The 21,542-nt window shown below is 38.4% G+C and overlaps 1 protein-coding gene across 2 annotated transcripts in view; it reads left to right on the forward strand.

Moving 5' to 3' along the window:
* Window positions 1–21,542, forward strand: part of itgb1a (integrin, beta 1a) — a 47,052-nt gene that overhangs the window by 9,727 nt on the left and 15,783 nt on the right. For both annotated transcript variants that reach the window (XM_072679375.1, XM_072679376.1), the window contains exons 2-3: window positions 17,508–17,574; window positions 17,971–18,056. In XM_072679375.1, coding sequence (XP_072535476.1) covers window positions 17,508–17,574; window positions 17,971–18,056 — 153 coding nt within the window. The remainder of the gene's footprint in view (window positions 1–17,507; window positions 17,575–17,970; window positions 18,057–21,542) is intronic.

Here is a 21,542-nt window from a genome sequence, read left to right on the forward strand (position 1 = left end):
GACGCCACATAGTAAATTAGCCTGAAAGGGGTTTGTAATGCCCTGGCATGTGGTCAGTACAGTGTCGTCCAGTTTGTCTGGTATTTGAAATGGACCTCTCATTCATGCATGAAGTGATCTCTTGGGGCTTGTAGACAATACAGTGTTTGTTGTGTAAAATGCTGTGTATCAGCGTTATACCAGGCTGTATCACAGCTTATAGTGCACAACATTCCTTAAGCAGCAGTGTAAATTGTGCCGCTCTGTTGTAACAAAGTTCTAAAGTTCAGTTGCGAGTCCTCTGGCCCAACAGGAGACATCTGAGAGCTATTATAATAGCGGGCAGCTTTCTGCATTGCGTCTGTACCCGACTGGATAAAGGGTGTCTTTAAATGTCTCGCTGAGAGCCACATTTCCACAGAACTGAACCAGCCCTCAAATAAACATTAAAACACAAACTGGACGATTACACTCTGCTTTATCTAGTGCTGATAGTAAGCACTCACCTCGCAGTGTGCTTTCTGTAGTAGTTTTGCACAGTTTATCTTTTTTATTCATTTATCTTGTTATTGGTATTAAAAATGTTGACTTTTAAATGTAACAAAAGGATGCATAATACAAATGAGACTCCTAGAAGTGTAATATTACACACAATTCAAAATGAATTTATGAATATAAAGGAAACAAGACTTGAAGAGTACAATTTCCATTTATTCCATTTATTATTTGTTGGAAAAAGCAAAATGCACATACACCAATCAGCCATAACATTAAACCTAAATTGCCTATAATTGTGTAGATCCAAAACAGCTCTGACCATACTGGGATCACCCTACAAGACCTGCCTGATGTTTTGATGATGTTCTGACCCAGTCGTCTAGCCATCACAGTTTGGTTCTTGTCAGAGTGGCTCAGATAAGGATGCTTGCCCATTTTTTCTGCTTCCAACAAATCCCCTTCAAGAACCGACTGTTCAATTACTGCCTAAAATGTAGATCCTAACCTCTGCAGCAATAAAATCAGTGGACAGCACCTACCAAAAGTGCTCCAAGAAAGGACATCAACACCAGCAACAGGGTCATGGGTGCTCAAGACTCAATAATGCAATTCATGGAGGACATGCTGGCCTCAAAGGATCTGCTGGTAATGTCTTGGTGCCAGATACCACAGAATGCCTTCAGAGGTCTTGTGTTGGAGAGTCCAATTGTGGTTGTGTTTTGACAGATTTTACTTAATAAAATGTATATTTCACAAAATAATCCAACTTTAAGCTGCCATATACACGTCTGTCTGTACTTCTAATTGCCTAGGATCAAAGTTTAGACGGTTAGCTTTAATTTGAGAGTATTCTTCCCAGATCAGATTAAATTAGAGGACAATTAGAGGACATTTGACCATTTGAACTTCAGCAGAACAACCAGGTTCTTTGATGTGAGACATTTAAAGACATGAGTGGTCTTGTCTTTAACGCTAAGCTTGCATGCAGCTGTGTGGGCCGTCCAGGTTTAAGGGAGCCCACCTTGCTTCGTCCGGCCCATGGTTTAAACTGTCTACTCTTCATGAATCATTACTAACTGTAGTGTTTACGACACGTGCTTACAGATTGATATGGCTGCTGTCTTCCAGACACGGCTGATATCTTGCTTGCTTTGTACAGCATGTTGAATTTCCTCTGGCAGAGTGATGGATCTCTTCTTCTGCTGTTCAGCGTTATGAATCAGTTAGCCAGCTTATTGAAAGGCATAGATGGGCATGTTGAAGTGCCCCATGTTCCCAGGTTGTAAATCATGGAGATGGCCTCAGCAGAAGTCAGATATAGCAGATTCTGTGGCAGACGTGGTGCTAATTTGTTCCGCCAGAGACAACCACCTGGATAGAAGCGCCTGAACAAATGCTACAAGTCTTCTTGTCTTATTTGTACAAACAGTCAGGCTGTGTGTCACCCGACACTGTGGCTTGTAGGGGTGTAAGAAAATATTGATATATCAAAGTATCAGGATATTATGTTTTGTAATGCTGTATAGATTCTCAATAACATAGTGGTGAATTTTAATTAATAGGTAACATTAGGGTGTCCCGATCAAGGTTTTTTATCCTGGTCCAATCCAAATTTCTTATTGCTGACTATTGGCCGATACCAATCCCATAGTAAACAGCAGTAAAATCACTGTATTTTAAGTGGCGGTTTCTGTAATCAGACTAAACTCTAATTGGATTTACTTCATTTGGAGCATTTTTTAAACAACTGTTTTAAACTCTATAGTGTTTAATATCTTACAGTCCAGTCTGACTGACCCACCTGACCATTTGGCCCCCAGTCCTTTTACAACTCTGCAAATAATAACACTCAGTGTGTGTGTGCATTAGACTTAGCCTCCTCATCGGTTCTAAATGCGCCATTCTAAACAAAAACGCTGGTTTAGGACTAAAGAAAGGAGCATGGTTCTCTCGCTGGTAGAACAGAGCATATCAACCATAGTCTGGTTTCTAACCAGGCGGAATTCAGGAGGAAAGATGAGAAAGGAGGAATGTTAGATGATCAAACTGGGTGGTTTGGCAGCATGGACAAAAAGATGAGAACTTTTTATAAGAGAGTGGCTTAATCGTCCTCTTCTGGCGGACTGGATTATAGGAATTAGCTTTTAGCTTTTGAGCTTTTGTTTTGGCTGCTAACTGGTAACATCGCTGGACTTATCATTTCAAATAAAGCTCTGTCTTGATTTGCAGCAGCTGATGATTATGTCTATTAATGGCGCCTAGAAGACGGCCTCAAACCTAAGCATTGGAAGTGGATCTGGACCTTAAACCCACCTCAATCCATTTAAAATGCCAGGATTGCCCCCCCACCACGATCCAGAGTCACTGGATTGGATCAGGACACCCCTTGTTTACATACTAATATTGGTGTCAGAACAGTGGCTCAGGTTTAAACCCTACGCTCTAGGTAGCAGTGTTGCACTCTGTCTTGGTCAGTGGTCAATGGTCTTGGGCAATGGTCAAAAGCCAATCAGCACTAAGAGCCCTTCGAGCTTCAAGTACGGCTCGGCTCGACCCGCCATCCCTCAAAATCCACAGAAGACAAGCGTCCAGGCTTTTTTCTGTCCTGCACCAAAGTGGTGGAACGAGCTTCCCCTGGGTGTCCGAACGGCCGAGTCACTCGCTGTCTTCAAACCCAGACTGAAGACCCTCCTCTTCAGAGAGTACTTGGGTGAATAGCAGAATGGTCACCTTACTGACTTGTGTTTAGTAGAGTCTAAACTTAGAGGTATCTTTAAATTATTAGTCTATTCAAACTAGCTGAGGTTTTTCTTGGGTGAATAGCAAAGCACTCTGGATAAGAGCGTCTGCTAAATGCCTTAAATGTAAATGTTAAATGTCTTCAGATGCCACTGTTCTAAATGGATAAAAAGCTTTATTTTCCTCAGATTTGATTCATATGATGGTGTGTTTTTATACAATGACAATTTTCCTAAAATTAGATTTTTAAAAAATGCAATATATCGCCATCTTTTAGTATCACAATGTTGTGAAACATATGTTTCGTGTTGTGAAGCGTATAGTATCGCCAGGTTCTGGTTAATTCATTGCCCAAATGGTTTGTTGGAGTTGCTCTGTAGATTTTTGCTCTGAAAGGCAGGCTAAGTCTCATTTTTAATACTCTGACCCCCCCAGCCTGGGCTGTTGGCCACGTTCCTGGCTGTGTGCTGCTGTCCTCTGTGATGAGGCCAGTTTCCTGCAAAGCCAGTGAAAGAAAGCTAACTCAGCAATCGCACGGCTGGCGAGGCTCAGTCAGGATCACTCAGCTCGCACTGAACTACACATGGGTTTAACTCACAGTCCTTCCCCTGTGTTTTAGGAATCATTTTGTTCATGATTAACCATTCAAGGCTGAGAAATTGTACCATCATTATGTGTTGTGCTCCTATATGTCTGTACATTACAGCAGTGGACAGCACAAGTACTAAAACACTATGTGGACAAAAGTATTGGGAAACCTGATCTTTCATTGTTTCTCCTGAATTCAGTGATATTAAAATTACCTTCTTTTATTGGATTAACTGTCTCTACTGTCCAGAGAAGAAGGCTTTCTACTACATTTTCTAGCATTGCTGTGAGGATTTGATTGTTGGATGATCAACATCCCACCTCATCATCCTCAACTCCCCAGCTCATCCCGAAAGTATTGGATAAAGCACCAACCATGATTCCAGAGAACAGTGTTAGTTCCACTGCTCCACAGCTCAATGCTTGGGGGCTTTATACCCCTCTAGCCCACGCCTGGCATTAGGCAGCATGGTGCCAATAGGTTCATGCTTATCTGCTCCAGAGAGTCCTATTCTGTTGGCAGTTCTTCTCTACCGGGACTGGGCAAGCTGTGTGTTTGTGTGTGCATTTGCACATCAGTGTCAGCAACATAAAGTAGCCGAATGCATTCGTTAGAAGGGGTGTCCACAAACATTTGGACATGCAGTGTATTTCATCTATATTCACAGATGTTGCATTATTAAAAGGGTAGAATTCACTGTAGAATAGTTCCCTTTCGGTTTTGGAAGGTGTATCAGTGTTCCTGTGTTAGGCTCATCCATCAGTTGCGTAAAGGAGCAGTTCATCAAAAAATCTAATTTACCTGATTGATCAGTTACTGAGTTGCGGTCATTCAGTCTAGACATGTTTAGTATCGGACATGTGCTCCTTTAGTTTCAGAATCAGAATCTCTTTATTCCTCCAAGTGTGTTACACATACAAGGAATTTTACATGGTAAACATCATACACTAGTATGATATTCAACAAGCATACAGACTGTTAACAAGTAACACTAAACAATAAATAGAATATAATAGAAAATAATATGTTTAAAAAGTACAAAAAGTAAAAGCTGAGGGAGCTAAGAGAGGTGTGAAAGTCTGTACTTGTACAGGTATAAATCCTACATATCCACATGTAGCCTAAATATAGACATATATACACACACTATTATGTACTGAGAGGAACATTTGACCGAAAATGAACATCTGTACAGCTGTGCAAATAATCATAGTGCAAATGAGCAACATGTAATGTAGCAGTACTGTGTTGCACTTAAATCCAGTTCGGTTCAGTCATTGTTGGGGTGTCCACTGTGGTTGAGGAGCGCTACAGCTCAGCGAAGAAAGCTGTTAGCAGGCCGTTATTGTGCTGGTTTTGATGGTCCTGAGTCTTCTACCATAGGGGAGTGTCTGGAAAAAGTGAGATGCCAGGCTAACATTGCTAACAAACACTAAACGTAGACTGTCACCAGTCTTATCTCTTTTCAGGATGTTGTCAGGTTTGTTACCGGTAAGGCACACCATCTGAAAAGAGCCTTTACGAGTTTAAAAGACACAGCCTCTAAAAATTTCACATAGCTTCTCGCAAGTGGAATATTTTTGAGGTTTATTTTGGATTCTTTGGCCGTTTATTTCTCAAATATTTGGTATTGTTCAGGGCTGGTAAGATTTGAACGAAGATGTCTGTGTTCTGTTTGAATATATATATATATATATATGTGGTAATAGACTAGGTGTGTAATGCGATGTGATTATCTGTATCCGTATCTGTATTTAAGTTTGAACTGGAAATGAATGTGGCTTGAAGGTTACACATTTCTGTCTAATTTTTAACGGTACCATTAAACATCATTAAAGAAAGATGAAGAACTATTAATAAATAGTCATGAATGTTCAACTATATATGTGTGTGTGTGTGTGTGTGTGTGTGTGTGTGTGTTAAAACTGGGCAATATGACGATATTTTATTGCATCGTGATAAATTTTGTTATCGTAATATACAATATGCTTTTCTAAGCATATCAAGGATACTGCAAGTGCCTAATGAACACTGATCAACTGCAGGTTTCTGACTGTGTAATTAGCCTTTTTAATTATGAAGTTCAGTAGATGTTGAATATAAATCTCTGTATTCAGTACAGGAGAGTATCTGAATAGAAGTGTTAAAGAATCTGTTGCTACTCATGTATTTAGTCTGATTAAATATATCATGATAAATATTGTGTATTGTGAAAAATATCTTTAATTTTAGTGATGTAGTTGTATTTTTACCACATCGCCCAGCCCAAATATATTTATTTATTTATTTATTTATTTATTTATTTATTTAGGTATTGGCCCCATCAACGCTTTTTCTTACTGTACTGTACTGTTCTGCCCTTCGTTTGATTATATGGCCATGGCCTCATTGCTCTATCCTGCAAGAGTCTATCCAAGTTAATTTCAGTAGAATTGGATGCAGGCCTGCAGTGCTGAGTAAGGGAAACCTCAGTGCTCCTTCACCACCATAAAAGTGCAGTGCCGTTTTTTTTTTTTTGGAGAGAACTTATAGATCTTTATTACAGTGATCGATCATGTGTGTAATTTTGTGTAGCACTCAATATCTATTCAAACATTTCTCATGGTTTTATGCCAGATGTTTGTCTGAAACAGCACTTTTGTTTGATGAGAGTCAGCTTGATGTTTTCGCCAGACAAAAAAAACTTCTCTAAAAACCACTGAGCTTCTTGTTTAAAGTTTTGGTGGCTTTCCTCCATCTGTAAAGTACTGGTGGATACATATGGGCCTTAAGACCTTAAGTACAGCCTTTTACTTGTAAATGTATTTATTTAGTTAGTTATTGGAGTCCCTAGCAGAGATCTGTTGTCCTGTGCACAGCATGTGGTCTACATGGCTTATATGGAGAGGTGGCTCTACAGGGAAGTGACCGGGGGGAGGTGGGCACTGACAGGCAGCTGTGTCTGAATAGTTTATTGAGGCATCCTTTCTTAGATTTTGCGGGGTCTGGTAGCCACATGTATCCATAACTTAGTCAGCTACTGAGGCCTCGTGATGCAGATCATAAAGAATCTAGGAAAGCAAACAGGAAATGAAGTTTCAGTAGACAGCCTTCTACAAAACGAGTGCGCAACATTTGCTAAAATGCATTAAGTCAATAGGTGCCAAAGAGTGTTGCAGAAGCTTAAAACTATTAAGTCACATGTTCTTGCTAACGTGATATATGTAAGAAAATACTATTTTTTACAATTAACACACTATTTTTAAGTTTTTCATTAATGCATGACTTTTCACATTTCTAAAATATCAAAAAAATCACTATATATTTATACTATTAATGTAAAAAAATAAATATATATATATATATATATATATATATATATATATATATATATATATATATATATATAACTAATGGCAGTGAGTTTTACCACCCTGTCACAAACCACCACGATCACGTTTTAAGGTAAATATGGCGACTGTGTCTGAATAAAGGATAAATGTTAAAAATAATTTTTGTGCCAGAGATGGGAAATTAGTTTTTTTGGAGGATGAACATATCATTCATGTTGTGAATTATATATTTATTAATAAAAATATATATCTTACAATGAAGAACATATTGTTCAATTTGGAAATGGCCCCCATTTTATAGAATAACTGCGTGATATATCTGCTGTGGACCAAAAAAATGGCATCTGTTCAAAATACATTGTCTTTTTATTCTGACCAATGTATTTGTATTCGGTTACATCCCGATATAGACTGTAGGAGTACTCATCAGTGAACCACACAGGCATAAATTACTGGTGTATAACCGGGGGTCCTCCCAGCAATTCAGTGCCCCGCTCTATATAACAGCTGCCTTTTGTCCGTCATAAACGAATGAGAAACAGACTTGGGAAAGAGCAGCGGGCCGAGAGCAAGAGAGGACGTGTGAGCGAGTTAAAGAGAGTGGGGGGTGGTGTAGTTGCAGACTCTGTGGGCAGATTGTTCGGCTTGGACCTGGACCTCATTACACGCTTCTCCTGGTTAAAGTGGGTATTATGTCATGGTTGTGTTTGGCCCTCTCTTCAGGGGAGAGGATGAACAGGGTATTTGTGTGGCCATCCCGATTCCCTTTTCCCAGTCTCAAAGAGATAGAGAGAGAGCGAGAGAGAGAGGCGCGGGGGGGGGGGGGGGGGGGTTTGGGGTGTAAGCTATGGGAGCGAGGTTGGTGTTGAAAAGCACCAACGAGAGTTTTCCATACTCCAGAATGGAGGGGTTTGAAGTTTCTCTGGACTAGGGGTGGGATTTGAGTGTCCTTCTCTGAAGGGCCGCCCTTTCCTGTTTTTCTCCTTTTCTTCAGAAGAGCCTTTTCTTACTGTAATGTTCTGTCTAACCTACGTTTGTGGATATGGCCTCATTGCCCTATTCTGTGAGGGTCTGTCCATGTTAATTCCAGTAGAACTGGGTGCAGGCCTGCAGTGCTGAGTAAGGGAAACCTCAGTGCTACAATGCACTTTGTTTGATCTACTTCAGTCTTTAATAAGTTCATAGAGCACCTCTTTCATACAGTGATCTTTAATTGTGTGTAGGACTCATCATCCACCCAGAGAGGTCCAATGTTTAATGCCGTGTTCATCCAAAACAGCAATTTATTGTGATGGTCGTGAGCTTGCTGTTCATGGGACGAAAAAGACTCTCTGAGAGAACATCAAGCTTCTTGTTTGGTTTTTGTGGCTTTCCTCCATCTGTATAGCTGTTGTAGATACATGTGTGTCTTTGAATCTTAAGAACGATAACCTGTGCATTGATTTTACAGTTTCAAAAACAGGCTGAAGTGTTAAAGAACCATTTGTGAGGCAACAGAGTTGCTGAAAACAATATTTTAACCGTGAGAAAAACATGAGGGCAACCTTAAATTTTGTTTGTTAATTTAAGTTGGGTCTTTTTTGCATATGTTTTCATAAGTATAATATAAGATATTTTAAAACTTTACATTTTTTGTCATTTTTTTGTAATACATTTTTGTATGTAATTCTGTTTTTACATTAGTAATAGTAAGAATGTTTTAGTTTTAGTTTTTTAATAAATATGCCTTTTTTTGCCCTCCTTGTTTACCAGTAATCAGTGCCTGTGTCCATTGTTGATTTTAAGGTGCGTTTAGGATGGTAATTCCTTCTTTTCTCAAAATGTTCCCGCTGGCTGCAGCACAAGTCCAAAACATGCTTGGTCCACCCCCATGCTTAACAGTTGGAGAAGTGTTCGTTTCATGAAATTCTGCCCCTTTTTTGTCACACTTTTTCTCATTACAGTCAAAAAGCTCTATTTTAACTTAATCGGTTCACGGGACTTGTTCAGGCTTGTTTATATGTCACTTCAAGAAGGTCTGAAGCTGAATTTTGTGGTGAGGATGCAGGAAAGGTTTACTTCGGACTCGTTTTCAGGTCATTTCATAAAGCACTTCTTCTTCTCCTTCGCCTTCTCCTTTTATGAGCATCAGTTATGTAACTAGGGAGCTGCTTGGAGGAGTCCCTGGCTGATGATTGTTGGGACTAGGTTTGAGGAGTCTTTAAAAAAGCTTAGAAATTGACATCACCTGGTCCTTCCTAACCGTGACTGTGAACAAACCATGACCCTAACAGGCTAATTAAGGTCTGAGGCCTTGATACAGGTTATAAGGTCTTAAACCTCAGGTTCATCTTTGTCTCACTTAGCTATTTACAGCAACCACATTTTTGAGTGTCCAAAGGTTTTTGCATGCCACTGCAGTGCTTTCTACCGAAACCTAAAAGGAAAACCCGGTGGAATTTCCCTTTAATCACAGCAGATTCCTTTCTTGTAAAAGGACTCTTAGCTTGAAACTCAGTAAGTGCACATATTATTGCCTATTATTGTCTTTGTCCTTTCCCAGCTAGGCTCAGAAGGACTCCATATGTATCTTGTACCATGCTGTTACGCTGATAGGTAGCTGGCCAGGGTGTTCTCAGAGGAGAATTTCCACTGCATTCCTCTCTCCAGCTGCTAAACTGCACCGAAACAGCAACGCTCATTTCTCTTTTTTTTCTAAAGCCGAAGCTTTAGTGGTGTTTTACAGGCATGGTTCACATTAACTCTCGTGACTCAGAGGGGGGCTGAGTTGGTGGGTTTTTATTTGAGCTGGTCTTAATTAACTGATGTTTACTTGACCACATTCAGTCAGAGGATCTACTGTAACTTTTCTCTCAGGCCAAAAAGGGTCATTTGAGAGCGTGAACGTTGCGTGCATGTGTTTAAACAGGTCGTTTAGCTTATCATCTTGCCCTCCTGACCGCTTAGAAAAAGGGGTAAATAGGTGAGGTCATGTAGCGATAGTTTTGGTGCAGTGCTGATCGGACAGGTAGTGTGTATGTTCTGAGCAGAGGATGGGAATAGCACCAGAGTGAAGTCACACAGAAGGTAACTGTGGAAGTTAAGACCTTACAGAGGATACTGCCACACAGGCATGATCTAATCTGGTCCCTCTGCCCGACAGGCTGTCTGCCTCAGTGTATAACCGGCACAGAGCAATTCATCAACTTAACGCCCAGCACAGACGCACACACACACACACACACACACACACACACAGTGTAACTCACTCATTTGAACTTGTACTGGTAGAAGTGGTCATTATCTGTCAGCATTGTGTCCAGACAAATATGGTTACATGTAAAATGAAGTATGTTGACTTTACAAACTATACACTTATTATTGAGTTATTTTATACTATAAATATGCATATTAAATACTATAAATGATATGATAACTGCTAGGAATATTAGTATGTAAGCTTTGTAAGACAGATGGTGAGGGATTCAAATGTAGGCCGCCTAAGGGTGTAAAATATCAATAAAAGCTGCTATGCCCCTCAGGGTCACTCCAATAACTGGGCTTTTAATAAATCATATCATATCATAAGTTCTTCAAGAGTTATGAATAGGTTTAGTTTTCTAGAGGGTTGGTGTAGCATACTGGGTAACAGGTTAGGGCGGTATTGCAGTAATACCATATTCTGCAATATTTGAAAATGTAAAAATTACGACATGTCTGATGTGTCAAATTTCTGTTCTCTGTCTATCTAGTACACAGCTAATTCAGCTCATTCCACCTGTGTGCATTTAAGAGATCCACAGGTTAGGGTGCTGTGGGAGCCCACTGATTAGTGATGTCAGGCTCTGAAAATAGAGGGGGGAAAAATAAGCCCACCATAGACAAAGCAAGGGTGAACTAGTCTTCTCAATGGGCCTGAAAACAGACCATTCACTCTCAGATATGAGGCTTTATCCTCTAAACATGTGCGATTTGAGCCTGAGTTATCTGGAACATGGTCTGCGCTGTGGTGTTTGGCCTGCTGACTAACTTATCTAAGCCTAGCTAGCTGCCTACGAGTCCAAATACAGCAGAACCGGTCTCTTTTCACCTTTCTGTTACTCCCAACACATCGCTCTCAGACACAAGTTTATATCGTCAACACTTGTGTCGGTAGCTCAGCAGTTAGTCAACAGCAGCTGCACTGGACTGCCGGATACTCTGTGGATCTGTAGCCAAGCTAGTTTAGCAAGGCCTAGCTTAGCGAGTGGACTGCACATCCAACACCATGAGGAAAACCTTTAAAATTCAGCTTTCTGAAACTTTCAGCAGCTCAATTCTTAGTCACAGGTCGCTCGAGTCATTATGAGCTAAACGTTTATTACCTAAAAAAATTGGTCCTTGTAACACTGCCGAAATGTTACCAGAACATTATAAAAATGTTACATTAAGATGTTCTAGGAGCATCCAAAAAAGATTTGAGTTGAACGTTCTATAAACTTGTAATGTTTAGAAATTGTTTTTCTGACGTTTTTACAATGTTAATAAATGTTCAGTAAAAATGTTTAGTCAAAATGTTCTTAAAACGTTCAGAAGACGTTACATAAAAACATGCTTGCTTGAAAACTTGACAGATTGAATGTTTCTAAGAACCAAACCGTATAACGTTCATAAAACCGTATAACGTTTATAAAAAGTTCATCTACTAACCAAAAATTGTTAGCTGGGTAGTCCATCAAACTCAAATGTAACATACCCTATGCTTGACTATCAGAAACCATCTCAAGTGTTCACGTAGATAACTGCCTGTGAACGCAGCGGTACTAGAGGCTTCCACTAGAGAGCGGACCAGAAACACTGGCCAGGTTTCTGCAATGACTTTTGTAGTAATACTGATCTCGCGCCAGCTCTTCTGACATCACTGTGGAGCAGCGAGGACACATCATACAGTTGTGGGTAACTGCAGACTTGGTCACACAGCCTTTTTTCAAAACTTTTCACCATTTTGATGCTGCTGAGTGCTGGAACTGCCCCTACTGTTTCTGTCTGTACTGCACCTTGCGTACATGTAGCGTTATTTCTAAGGGCGTGCACAACCGAGGCACCAAACAAAGCCAGGATATGCGAGGCAGCCGCCATAGCTACATGAACACGCTACCAGTTAACAGCAAGTATATCTGTAGCCCATCTAAAACCACACTGTAAAAAATGTCCAAATATTTTACTGTGAAAAACTGACAGTACAGTAAAATACAGTAAGGTAAAGTACATGACAGTAAAAAACTGCAGACTCTAAAAAGGTTGAATACAGTTCCTGTAACAGTGGAATACCATTAATTTTACATTACATATTTACATATTTAATATTCATATTTATATTCTCTTGCACTTTTCTGGAGACATTATGCTACATTATTCCAGTGTTAAATAGTCGTGCATAGTATTTTTTAACTGAATTATATATTTATTCCGTAATATTTATATGCATTCATTTTTCATGAGAAATGCATTACACTTAAACCACAGCTGCCAGTATTTTACCATCAATTTTATGTATTTGTTTTTTTTACAGTGCAGCTACTAGCTACTAGCAAAAGTAATTTTGTGTGCCATTTTACACATTGTACCTTTGTAGATTTATTTCTTATTTTTATAGAAATTATTATATATATACATTAATATATAAATTATATAGATTATGTATTTATTTATTGCTTTTTGTTACTACTTGAACATAATTACATAGTTAACTTATTAATTACATTTACTTTAAATTTACAGTCTGCATAAACTTTTTTTCTTTACTTTCCGCAAAGCCAGGATGATCAAATGTGAAAACAGCATCTTTTGCCTACTTTGACAGAGGTTCTCTATTTAATTCACGGAGCTGCAGGTAGGAAATAAGAAATCCAACATTTTTAGTGAATGAATGAATGATAATTTGTTGCTGGCCAGTTGTCAGAAGTTGTGTTTCCACCACGCTTGTAGGAAAAGCTGCACTGTGCTTTGGCTGTGTTCAAAACAGTAACTCTCTTGTGTCTGATTACAGTGCGTAATAGGGTGGAATTCCTCTGGAGCTGCCTCACCTCTACCCATTGAGTCTTAATGTGAACCACATGCATTGTGTTGAGCAGAGGAGGCGAGTGTTTCCATCGTGACCCTGCCCAGCTCTCTTACACTCGGGGTGCCTGCGTCCCCAGCCTACTCTAGCTGCCATTTCTGTCCTGCTCCATGTCTGTGCCTATCAGACACACCGTGTAATTTTGAGGTAGCACAAAGCTACCAGCGTTAGCCGCTGATCTTTTGTCATTGTAATGTTGGTTTCTCCTCCCTTTCAGCGGTGTGCATTTATAGCAGGCGTTCCTCGCTGGCCTGGCTTTAGTTTCGCTTGATCAAATTGTGAAATTCCCTTAATGCTACCCTCCTAAAAAAGGGTTCTTCAGAAGTTCTTTAGTAGCAGCAGTCGTTCTCAATACGGCAGCTTTGGATGCTTAACAGTTCTTCAAGGGTTCTTTGGTAAAGCCAGTGGTTCTGTACCATAAAGAACCATGACAACTCACAAAACAACTATTTTGATGTTTAAATGGGTTCTTCAGTAAAAGCAGTCGTTCTAAATAGACCAGTGGCAAAGTTGAATGCATAATCTTTTTTGCCTGGTTAATGATGCAATTCCTTTTGTGATACCCTACTAAAGGGTTCTTTAGTAAATTCAGCGGTTCTACACTATACAGAACCATGGCAACTATTTGGATGTTTAAGTGGTTCTTTGCCTGGTTAATTGTGGAAGTCCTTTAATGCTATCCTCCTAAAAAGGGTTCTTCAGGGGTTCTTTAGTAAAGCTGGCGGTTCTACACCAGATAGAGCCATGGTACTGCACAAAGAACCATTTGGATGTTTAAGTGGTTCTTTGTCTGGTTAATTGTGGAATTCCTTTAATGCTATTCTTATAAAAGGGTTCTTCAGGGGTTCTTTAGTAAAGCCGGTGGTTCTACACCAGATAGAACTATTTGGATGTTTAAGTGGTTCTTTGCCTGGTTAGTTGTGAAATTACATTTGTACAACCCCCTAAAAAGGGTTCTTAGTGGGTTCTTTGGTAAAGCCAGTAAACTTTACAGAACCATGACAACTCACAAAGAACTATTTTGATGTTTCCTCAGGGGCTCTTTGGTAAAGGTAGTCGTTTGGGTGCTTAAACCGTTCTTCGCCTGGTTAGTTGTGAAATTCCTTTTGTGCTACCCTCTTATAAGTAGAACCATGGCCCATGACCCAACTCACAAAGAGCCATTTTGAAGATTTAATGGTTGTGTAAAAACTATTAAGGGTTCTATATAGCACCAAAAGGGCTCCGCGGCTGTTAAAGATCAGTGAACCATTTTTCAGTACTATATAGAATCCTTTTTGTTTAGTGAACAGTTTATTTTGCCTGTTGTGCTGCTGGTGTTTGTGTACCCGTATGTAGCCAAAAGTATAGGCATTCTGTTTAGATTTGTTTTTTACTAATAAAATGTTTTTTTATTTTCTTGTTTTATTTTTATTTTATGCATATTTTCTTTTACATAAAAAATTAATCTGATCTGAAACAGCACACATTTGCACTGTAATGTTGTGTTTGATAGTTTGTAGTGAAGTGCTTCAGCACAGCAAAACACCACTCACTCTCTGTGTGACGTCATATTTTGAACTGTGGTTTCAGTCTCTTGCTAAGATTCTGCGGTGTGTTTTCTGCTCATGCAGAACAGTAATGCTGGCCTGCTGGATGAGTAAGTGGTCTTTTTTTAAATGGGGTTAAAGTGAAGGGTTGCTCTATTTATACTTTTTAGGTTGCAGTCTGTTTTTTCATAAGTGATGTTATGTTAGGCAGGACGCGTAACCCTTGCTAAGCCAAAAATGTTTAGTTTAGTTTCTTTGAATGCAAAATGATTTTTATAAATTGCTTCTCTAAATTTTTGGCGTTTTTCACTTTTCCACAATTTGAATCTATTGGTTGTTCTTTAGACTGTGCAGATAACTGTATTTAAAAAAACTAAAAGGTACCGTACTCTACCCAAAAAGGGTTCTATATAGTACTGAAAAGTGTAATCTGACCCGTAACAATAGTGGAGGCCTTATGTGTGCTATGTATTGTAGAACCATGGTTTTTACAAAGGGTTTATAAAACAAGATACACCCAGGCAAAGAACCATTTAAGCATTCAATTGGTTCAATTGTGAGTTGTCATGGTTCCATCTAGAACCACTGATTTAGCTAAAGAACCCCTAAGGAACCCCTTTAAACATCAAAGTAGTTTTATGAGTAGAGTTATGGCTCTGCATAGTACAAAACCACTGGCTTTACCATTTTTGGAGGTTAGCATTAAAGGAATTTTGTAACTAACCAAGCAAAGAACCATTTAAACATCCAAATATTTATTTGTGAGTTGTCATGGTTCTATGTAGAACCACTGGCGTAGCTAAAGAACCCTAAATAACCCTTTTTAGGGTAGCATAAAAGCAACTGAAATGGCCTAGCAAGCGATGATACATGCACAGAAACCAACATTATGTCATGATGAACGGACAATAGAAATGCTCCAAAATGACCTGGAATAGAATCTTTTCACTCTGGCTTCCATTGAAATTTAAGACGTTTTTTTTCCTTTCTTGTAATGTCGGCATTTTAAAGATACAATGACAATATTTCTTATTTACTAATTCCATGTAATATAATAAAAACAGAATCTTCTGCAGAAGCGCCCAAAGCAAGTGTTTAACTTTGTAGGATGCAGCACTTCCTTTCTCTGAATATGAACTGAAACATACACTGAACAGGCCCACTTCTCTATTACAAGCCATCCTGAGTGCTGGTGCACTTTTAAAACTGATATGAGGAGCATGGGCCTAATACTCCAAGTGATTCATTGGTCTGAGTCATTGTCCCACGTGCAGCAGAAATCAATACTGTCTTACCTGGAAGAAGAGCCATTTGTGTATTGAATTGTCAGCCAGTCCGAATATCCGAGTCCTCTGAGAGATGGCTGGCAGTTGTATTCGCCTGTTGGGGGAGGGGAATAACCGAGGATATAACAGTAAACAGATGTCCCTGACCCAAATGGATCTGAATTATTTATGGCAGTGGTTCATGTACAGATGTCCTGCTAGGTGTTGCTGATTTTGTTGAAGGTAATGCAGTGATTGCAAGCTATGTGCTATGCAGGATATACAAGCAATCGCATTCAAATGTTCCTCATTACCCTATCAGTTATCAGTGAACTAACAGTAAATAAACGAAGGGGCTCGTTTACATGGACCTGGCATCATCACTCAAATAAAGTAAATCATAGATTGAACATTGACGTTCATCTGTAATCTAAAATGATTAATAGGCCGATTCATTTTACAGTAAGAAACTGACGCAGAGACATATGCAGGTTATTTAAGGAGGTTGTCATTATACTTTATATAGTTATTATACTTATACACTTGCATATCCCAGCTTAGAAAGACAGGGTCAGATGGGAGAGTGAGCCATGATACAGCTCCCCCACAGAGTAGTGAAGGTTAAAGGCCTTCACAACAGTGGCGGCTTAGTAGGGCTGGACTGTATGACTAAGAACTCATATCTCAATACGGTGGAGAGAAATAGCAATGCACCATACAATATGATCAACTTAATAAAGTATTATGTTTGAGTATCAGCATTTATTTGTAACACAAAAAACACAGCATCCTTAATCTAGAAATACAAAAAGAGAAAAATGTATGGTACATATATATATATATATATATATATATATATATATATATATATATACATATACATATATTTTTTATTCACATACTTGATATCTTATTACTTATTATTGTATATTCACCAATAGTCTGGGTCATACGTGCTCTTCAAGACAAATAAATGCTTTTGTGATACTAATTTCTCAGATCCAATTAAAATACTCTTAACATTTTTACGTCTTAAAAAAAGAATAATAAATTCAGCCACTCCAGTGATACTACTGTGCTAAAATAAAGTGAACTATTTCTGGCAGAGGAAAGCGCTACTAGGAAACAGCCTGACTACCGGTGACCTCTGGATTTTCTTGGCTAGAAATGCCATGTGAGAAAAGGCAGAAGTGAAATTAGCCCTCCGGTTCTTCTGGCCTGCGGGGTACTCAGAATAGAAGAGCATTGTTGCTTGCTGGGCGTTTACGACCTCTGCAAGCATCCGCCTCATCACAGGGCTCGTAGCTGACCTGGAAACATTCTGCCAAAGCTATTTGTAAATGCTATAGATGCATAGATATTTAGTTAGGAAGGAATGCTGCGTATTATGTAGCTTTATTTTAAAGTAGGCTTCCGTATCTGATAATTTGTCAATGTTCCCTGTAAATGTATGACCGCTGTATAAATGTTTTTTTGTCTTTTCCATTTTTTTTTCAGATGGACCTTAAACTGCTTTTCATATCAACCTTGTTAGGAGTTATTTGCTACAGCAGCGCCCAGCCAGGTAACCTGACTCGATTCTTTCACTTCATATTTCTTCCATAAACTGAGGTTATTTACCTCTAGATGGGATGTTGCTCAAGCCGTTCTGTCCCATCCAATTCAGTGTAGCTCCATCAAAATGAGTTACTATAGTTTAATAAGATCATTTAGTAACTGCATCTCCCCCTGTCTGCCTCTTTCAGTAGAATGTAATGTCATTATCAAGACGTAACTCCACCTAGGATGAATCGGAGCATAGTGCATAATGGAAAACATGGACTAGTCCATCTCTGGCTCCAATTACAGATGACCACAGAGTTTCAAACGAAACAACGCGAGAGAGGCAGCTCTCATTGCCAATTTTTTTTTTTGTGTTGTCCCGCATGATGGGAGTTTCTGTTGCTTTTGTTGTCCACAGAGGGGAACGAGTGCATCAAGGCTAATGCAGAATCCTGTGGGGACTGCATCCAAGTGGGTGCTAAGTGTGGGTGGTGCACGGATACAGTGAGTAACGCTCACATTTTTAAACCTTTATTTGATTCTTTCCTTTTAAAAAGCTTTTCCAAGTATTCTGAGCATATAATTAGTACTTAAGGAACATTGACTAACCACAGTTCATTACAATGAGAGCAGAATTACTTACTTACTATGGCTTTAGCTCTGTTCCTATTTATGAAACCTCCAAAAAACTAAACATAGATGTGTTTTTTTCCACATTGTCCACATTAACACTACAGTTATAGAGCCATACTTTTATAAAACATCTGAAAAGGTCCATTTCGATCATTTAGGCGACCTCACGTAGGTCTGAAAAGTGTACAGTAGGTTTCATTAGCAGCCGATCCCGGGTGCTAAAGGGTTAATGTAGTATTATTAAATTACTGCATTAAACAGCAGGAATTTGGCCTTCTTTGACTAGACTGTTCCGTTCCTGAGGTGTTTGGTGTTGTGGTTGAAGTGAATGTCCCAGCAGCCCTCTCCAGTTCTGTGTGGTTTAGGGTGGGATTTAGAAACCCTAGAACAGCTACTCCTCTTCCCTGAATCTGCAGCTCTGACATAAAAAATCTCCTCAGAGCTGATGAGCCAACTAACTGCTTTACCAGACAGAATGAGTCAGATTGTGACGTGAGACAGGCAGCAGGGTGTAAAAACCGCTAGGAGGATATCATCGCTGAAATTAACTTTTTAACATGATGTGAATTTCGCAGTTGCCAGTCGAATGGACCAATTGAAATGCTCCAGAATGACTTGGAATAAATGTTTTTACATTTACTTAAAAGTTAAGAAGTTTTTGTCTTCTGTAAAGTTGCTATTTGGAAGATACTGACAATATATATATATATATGTATAGTATACAGCGACAAATATAACAACATATTAGTGTAGTAATACAAATATAACAACATATTAGTGTAGTAATGCAAATATAACCATAAATTAGTGTAGTAATACAAATATAACCATATATTAGTGTAGTAATACAAATATCACTATATATTAGTGTAGTAATGAAAATATAACCATATATTAGTGTAGTAATACAAATATCACTATATATTAGTGTAGTAATGCAAATATAACCATATATTAGTGTAGTAATACAAATATAACCATATATTAGTGTAGTAATACAAATATCACTATATATTAGTGTAGTAATACAAATATAACCATATATTAGTGTAGTAATACAAATATCACTATATATTAGTGTAGTAACACAAATACCACTATATATTAGTGTAGTAATGAAAATATAACCATATATTAGTGTAGTAATACAAATATAACCATACATTAGTGTAGTAAGACAAATACCACCATATATTAGTGTAGTAATACAAATACCACAATATATTAGTGTAGTAATACAAATATAACCATATATTAGTGTAGTAATACAAATCTAACCATATATTAGTGTAGTAATACAAATACCACCATATATTAGTGTAGTGATACAAATCTAACCATATATTAGTGTAGAAATACAAATCTAACCATATATTAGTGTAGTAATACAAATATAACCATATATTAGTGTAGTAATACAAATATCACTATATATTAGTGTAGTAATACAAATATAACCATATATTAGTGTAGTAATACAAATACCACAATATATTAGTGTAGTAATACAAATCTAACCATATATTAGTGTAGTAATACAAATCTAACCATATATTAGTGTAGTAATACAAATACCACCATATATTAGTGTAGTGATACAAATCTAACCATATATTAGTGTAGAAATACAAATCTAACCATATATTAGTGTAGTAATGCAAATATAACCATATATTAGTGTAGTGATACAAATAGCACCATATATTAGTGTAGTAATGCAAATATATCCATATATTAGTGTAGTAATACAAATATAACCATATATTAGTGTAGTAATACAAATATATCCATATATTAGTGAATACAACAGTTAGGTTTGACCTTGAGAAGTATTCTAATAGTGCTGATATTTGTGACGCGGTAGCAAGTAACAAGTGATGTGTTGCCAAATAATGACATGCTATATGCACACAAACCTTGTGCTTTGTATTTCAGCTCATGTCTGCAACCAAATTGTGACAATTTTTTTTTGTCTTTTTTCCTCTAATATTTACTTGCGCTTGAATTTTGCTTTTCTAGCTAATGTTACTTGGTAGCGATATATCTAGAGATGGAATGGTCCATCAGCTAGCGGCTGATTTTCAGACCAAATATCAGCTGATAATTTAGCTTATATGCTAGATAGAGTTTTGAAATAACTGAATTTTGGGAGGAAGTACATGCCTAAAGCCACTCCACCCTAATCTAGAATCCTATAAATTCCATCTTTACCTGTCTATGTTCATGTGTCTATGTCTATGTCAAGTCTGCACAACCCTCCACCACCCCGTCACCTTCCTTTAAACCTGTTGTCTATCATTCCTGGCTCCACACATCAGAGAAGGGACTTCCTACCACAAAGCAAAAGCCACCCGAACTCCAGCCCAAAATATTTCCTCTGATCCCCCCCCTTCTCACAGTCTTCTCCCAAATCAGAAGCTCTAGTCAAATGTCACTACGGACCTCACAGCTGCAGAAACCCATTAAATCCAGTGTTTAAGTCTGTGCTTCATGTGCAGATAGAATGTCAACAGTCCGTTGTTTTTTTTTCTTCTGTGGAATGTGGAAAACTAACACGTCTCACGGGGGAAGCAGAGTAAAGACTGAACACCACTAACCAGACATCCCTCTCGAGAGTACATCACTCAGTCCAGTGCGGTGAATGTCAGAATACAGCAGAGCTAGCAAACACCACTAACACTTGGCACAGAAATGTAACTCTCTACAGCATTTTAAATGTGTTTGATTCCAAAAAGCAACGTACATTTTATCTTAAGAGACATTACAGAACATTACAGAAGCCCTGTCTGGAAAGGTAAATGTGGCGTCCAGCTCGCCCTCGATCAGTATCAGCGACTGGCACATTATGAAAGACGATTGGCAATTGGTATCAGCCCCAAAAACATAGATCGGTCCGTCTCTAGTTGTGTAACAGCTCATTTGTTGTGGAACTACTTTTTGGCGGAAGGTACTGTCAACATTAAAGCATACCCTGTATTTTACACTGAATTTCTTTAAGGTTTATTTATTTCTTTATTTTGTAAAAACTGTTGTGCAAAAGCCAAATCACAGCCGTGATGTTGTTAGAGATAACACGTCCTCCCTTGTGTTCTATTGCTTAAATAACCATTTTTTACCCTCTGTTTGTCCCTTAAAATTAACGGCACAGAAACAGCATGACAGTATGTAAATTGCATTTACTCTGATTGGACGCAGGATGTACCATGCGTCATTCAAAAAGCAGTCAGAACTGAAATAGTTTGATGTACTGCACACTTCATCTATTCATAACCTCAGCATAAATGGGTGGAGCTAATCTGCTGTAGACTGAATCGTTGGATATATGTGTGTTTTAATTTTTGTGACATCACAAACACA

Source organism: Salminus brasiliensis, chromosome 5 (assembly GCF_030463535.1).
Source record: "Salminus brasiliensis chromosome 5, fSalBra1.hap2, whole genome shotgun sequence".
NCBI classification, from domain to species: Eukaryota; Metazoa; Chordata; class Actinopteri; order Characiformes; family Bryconidae; genus Salminus; species Salminus brasiliensis.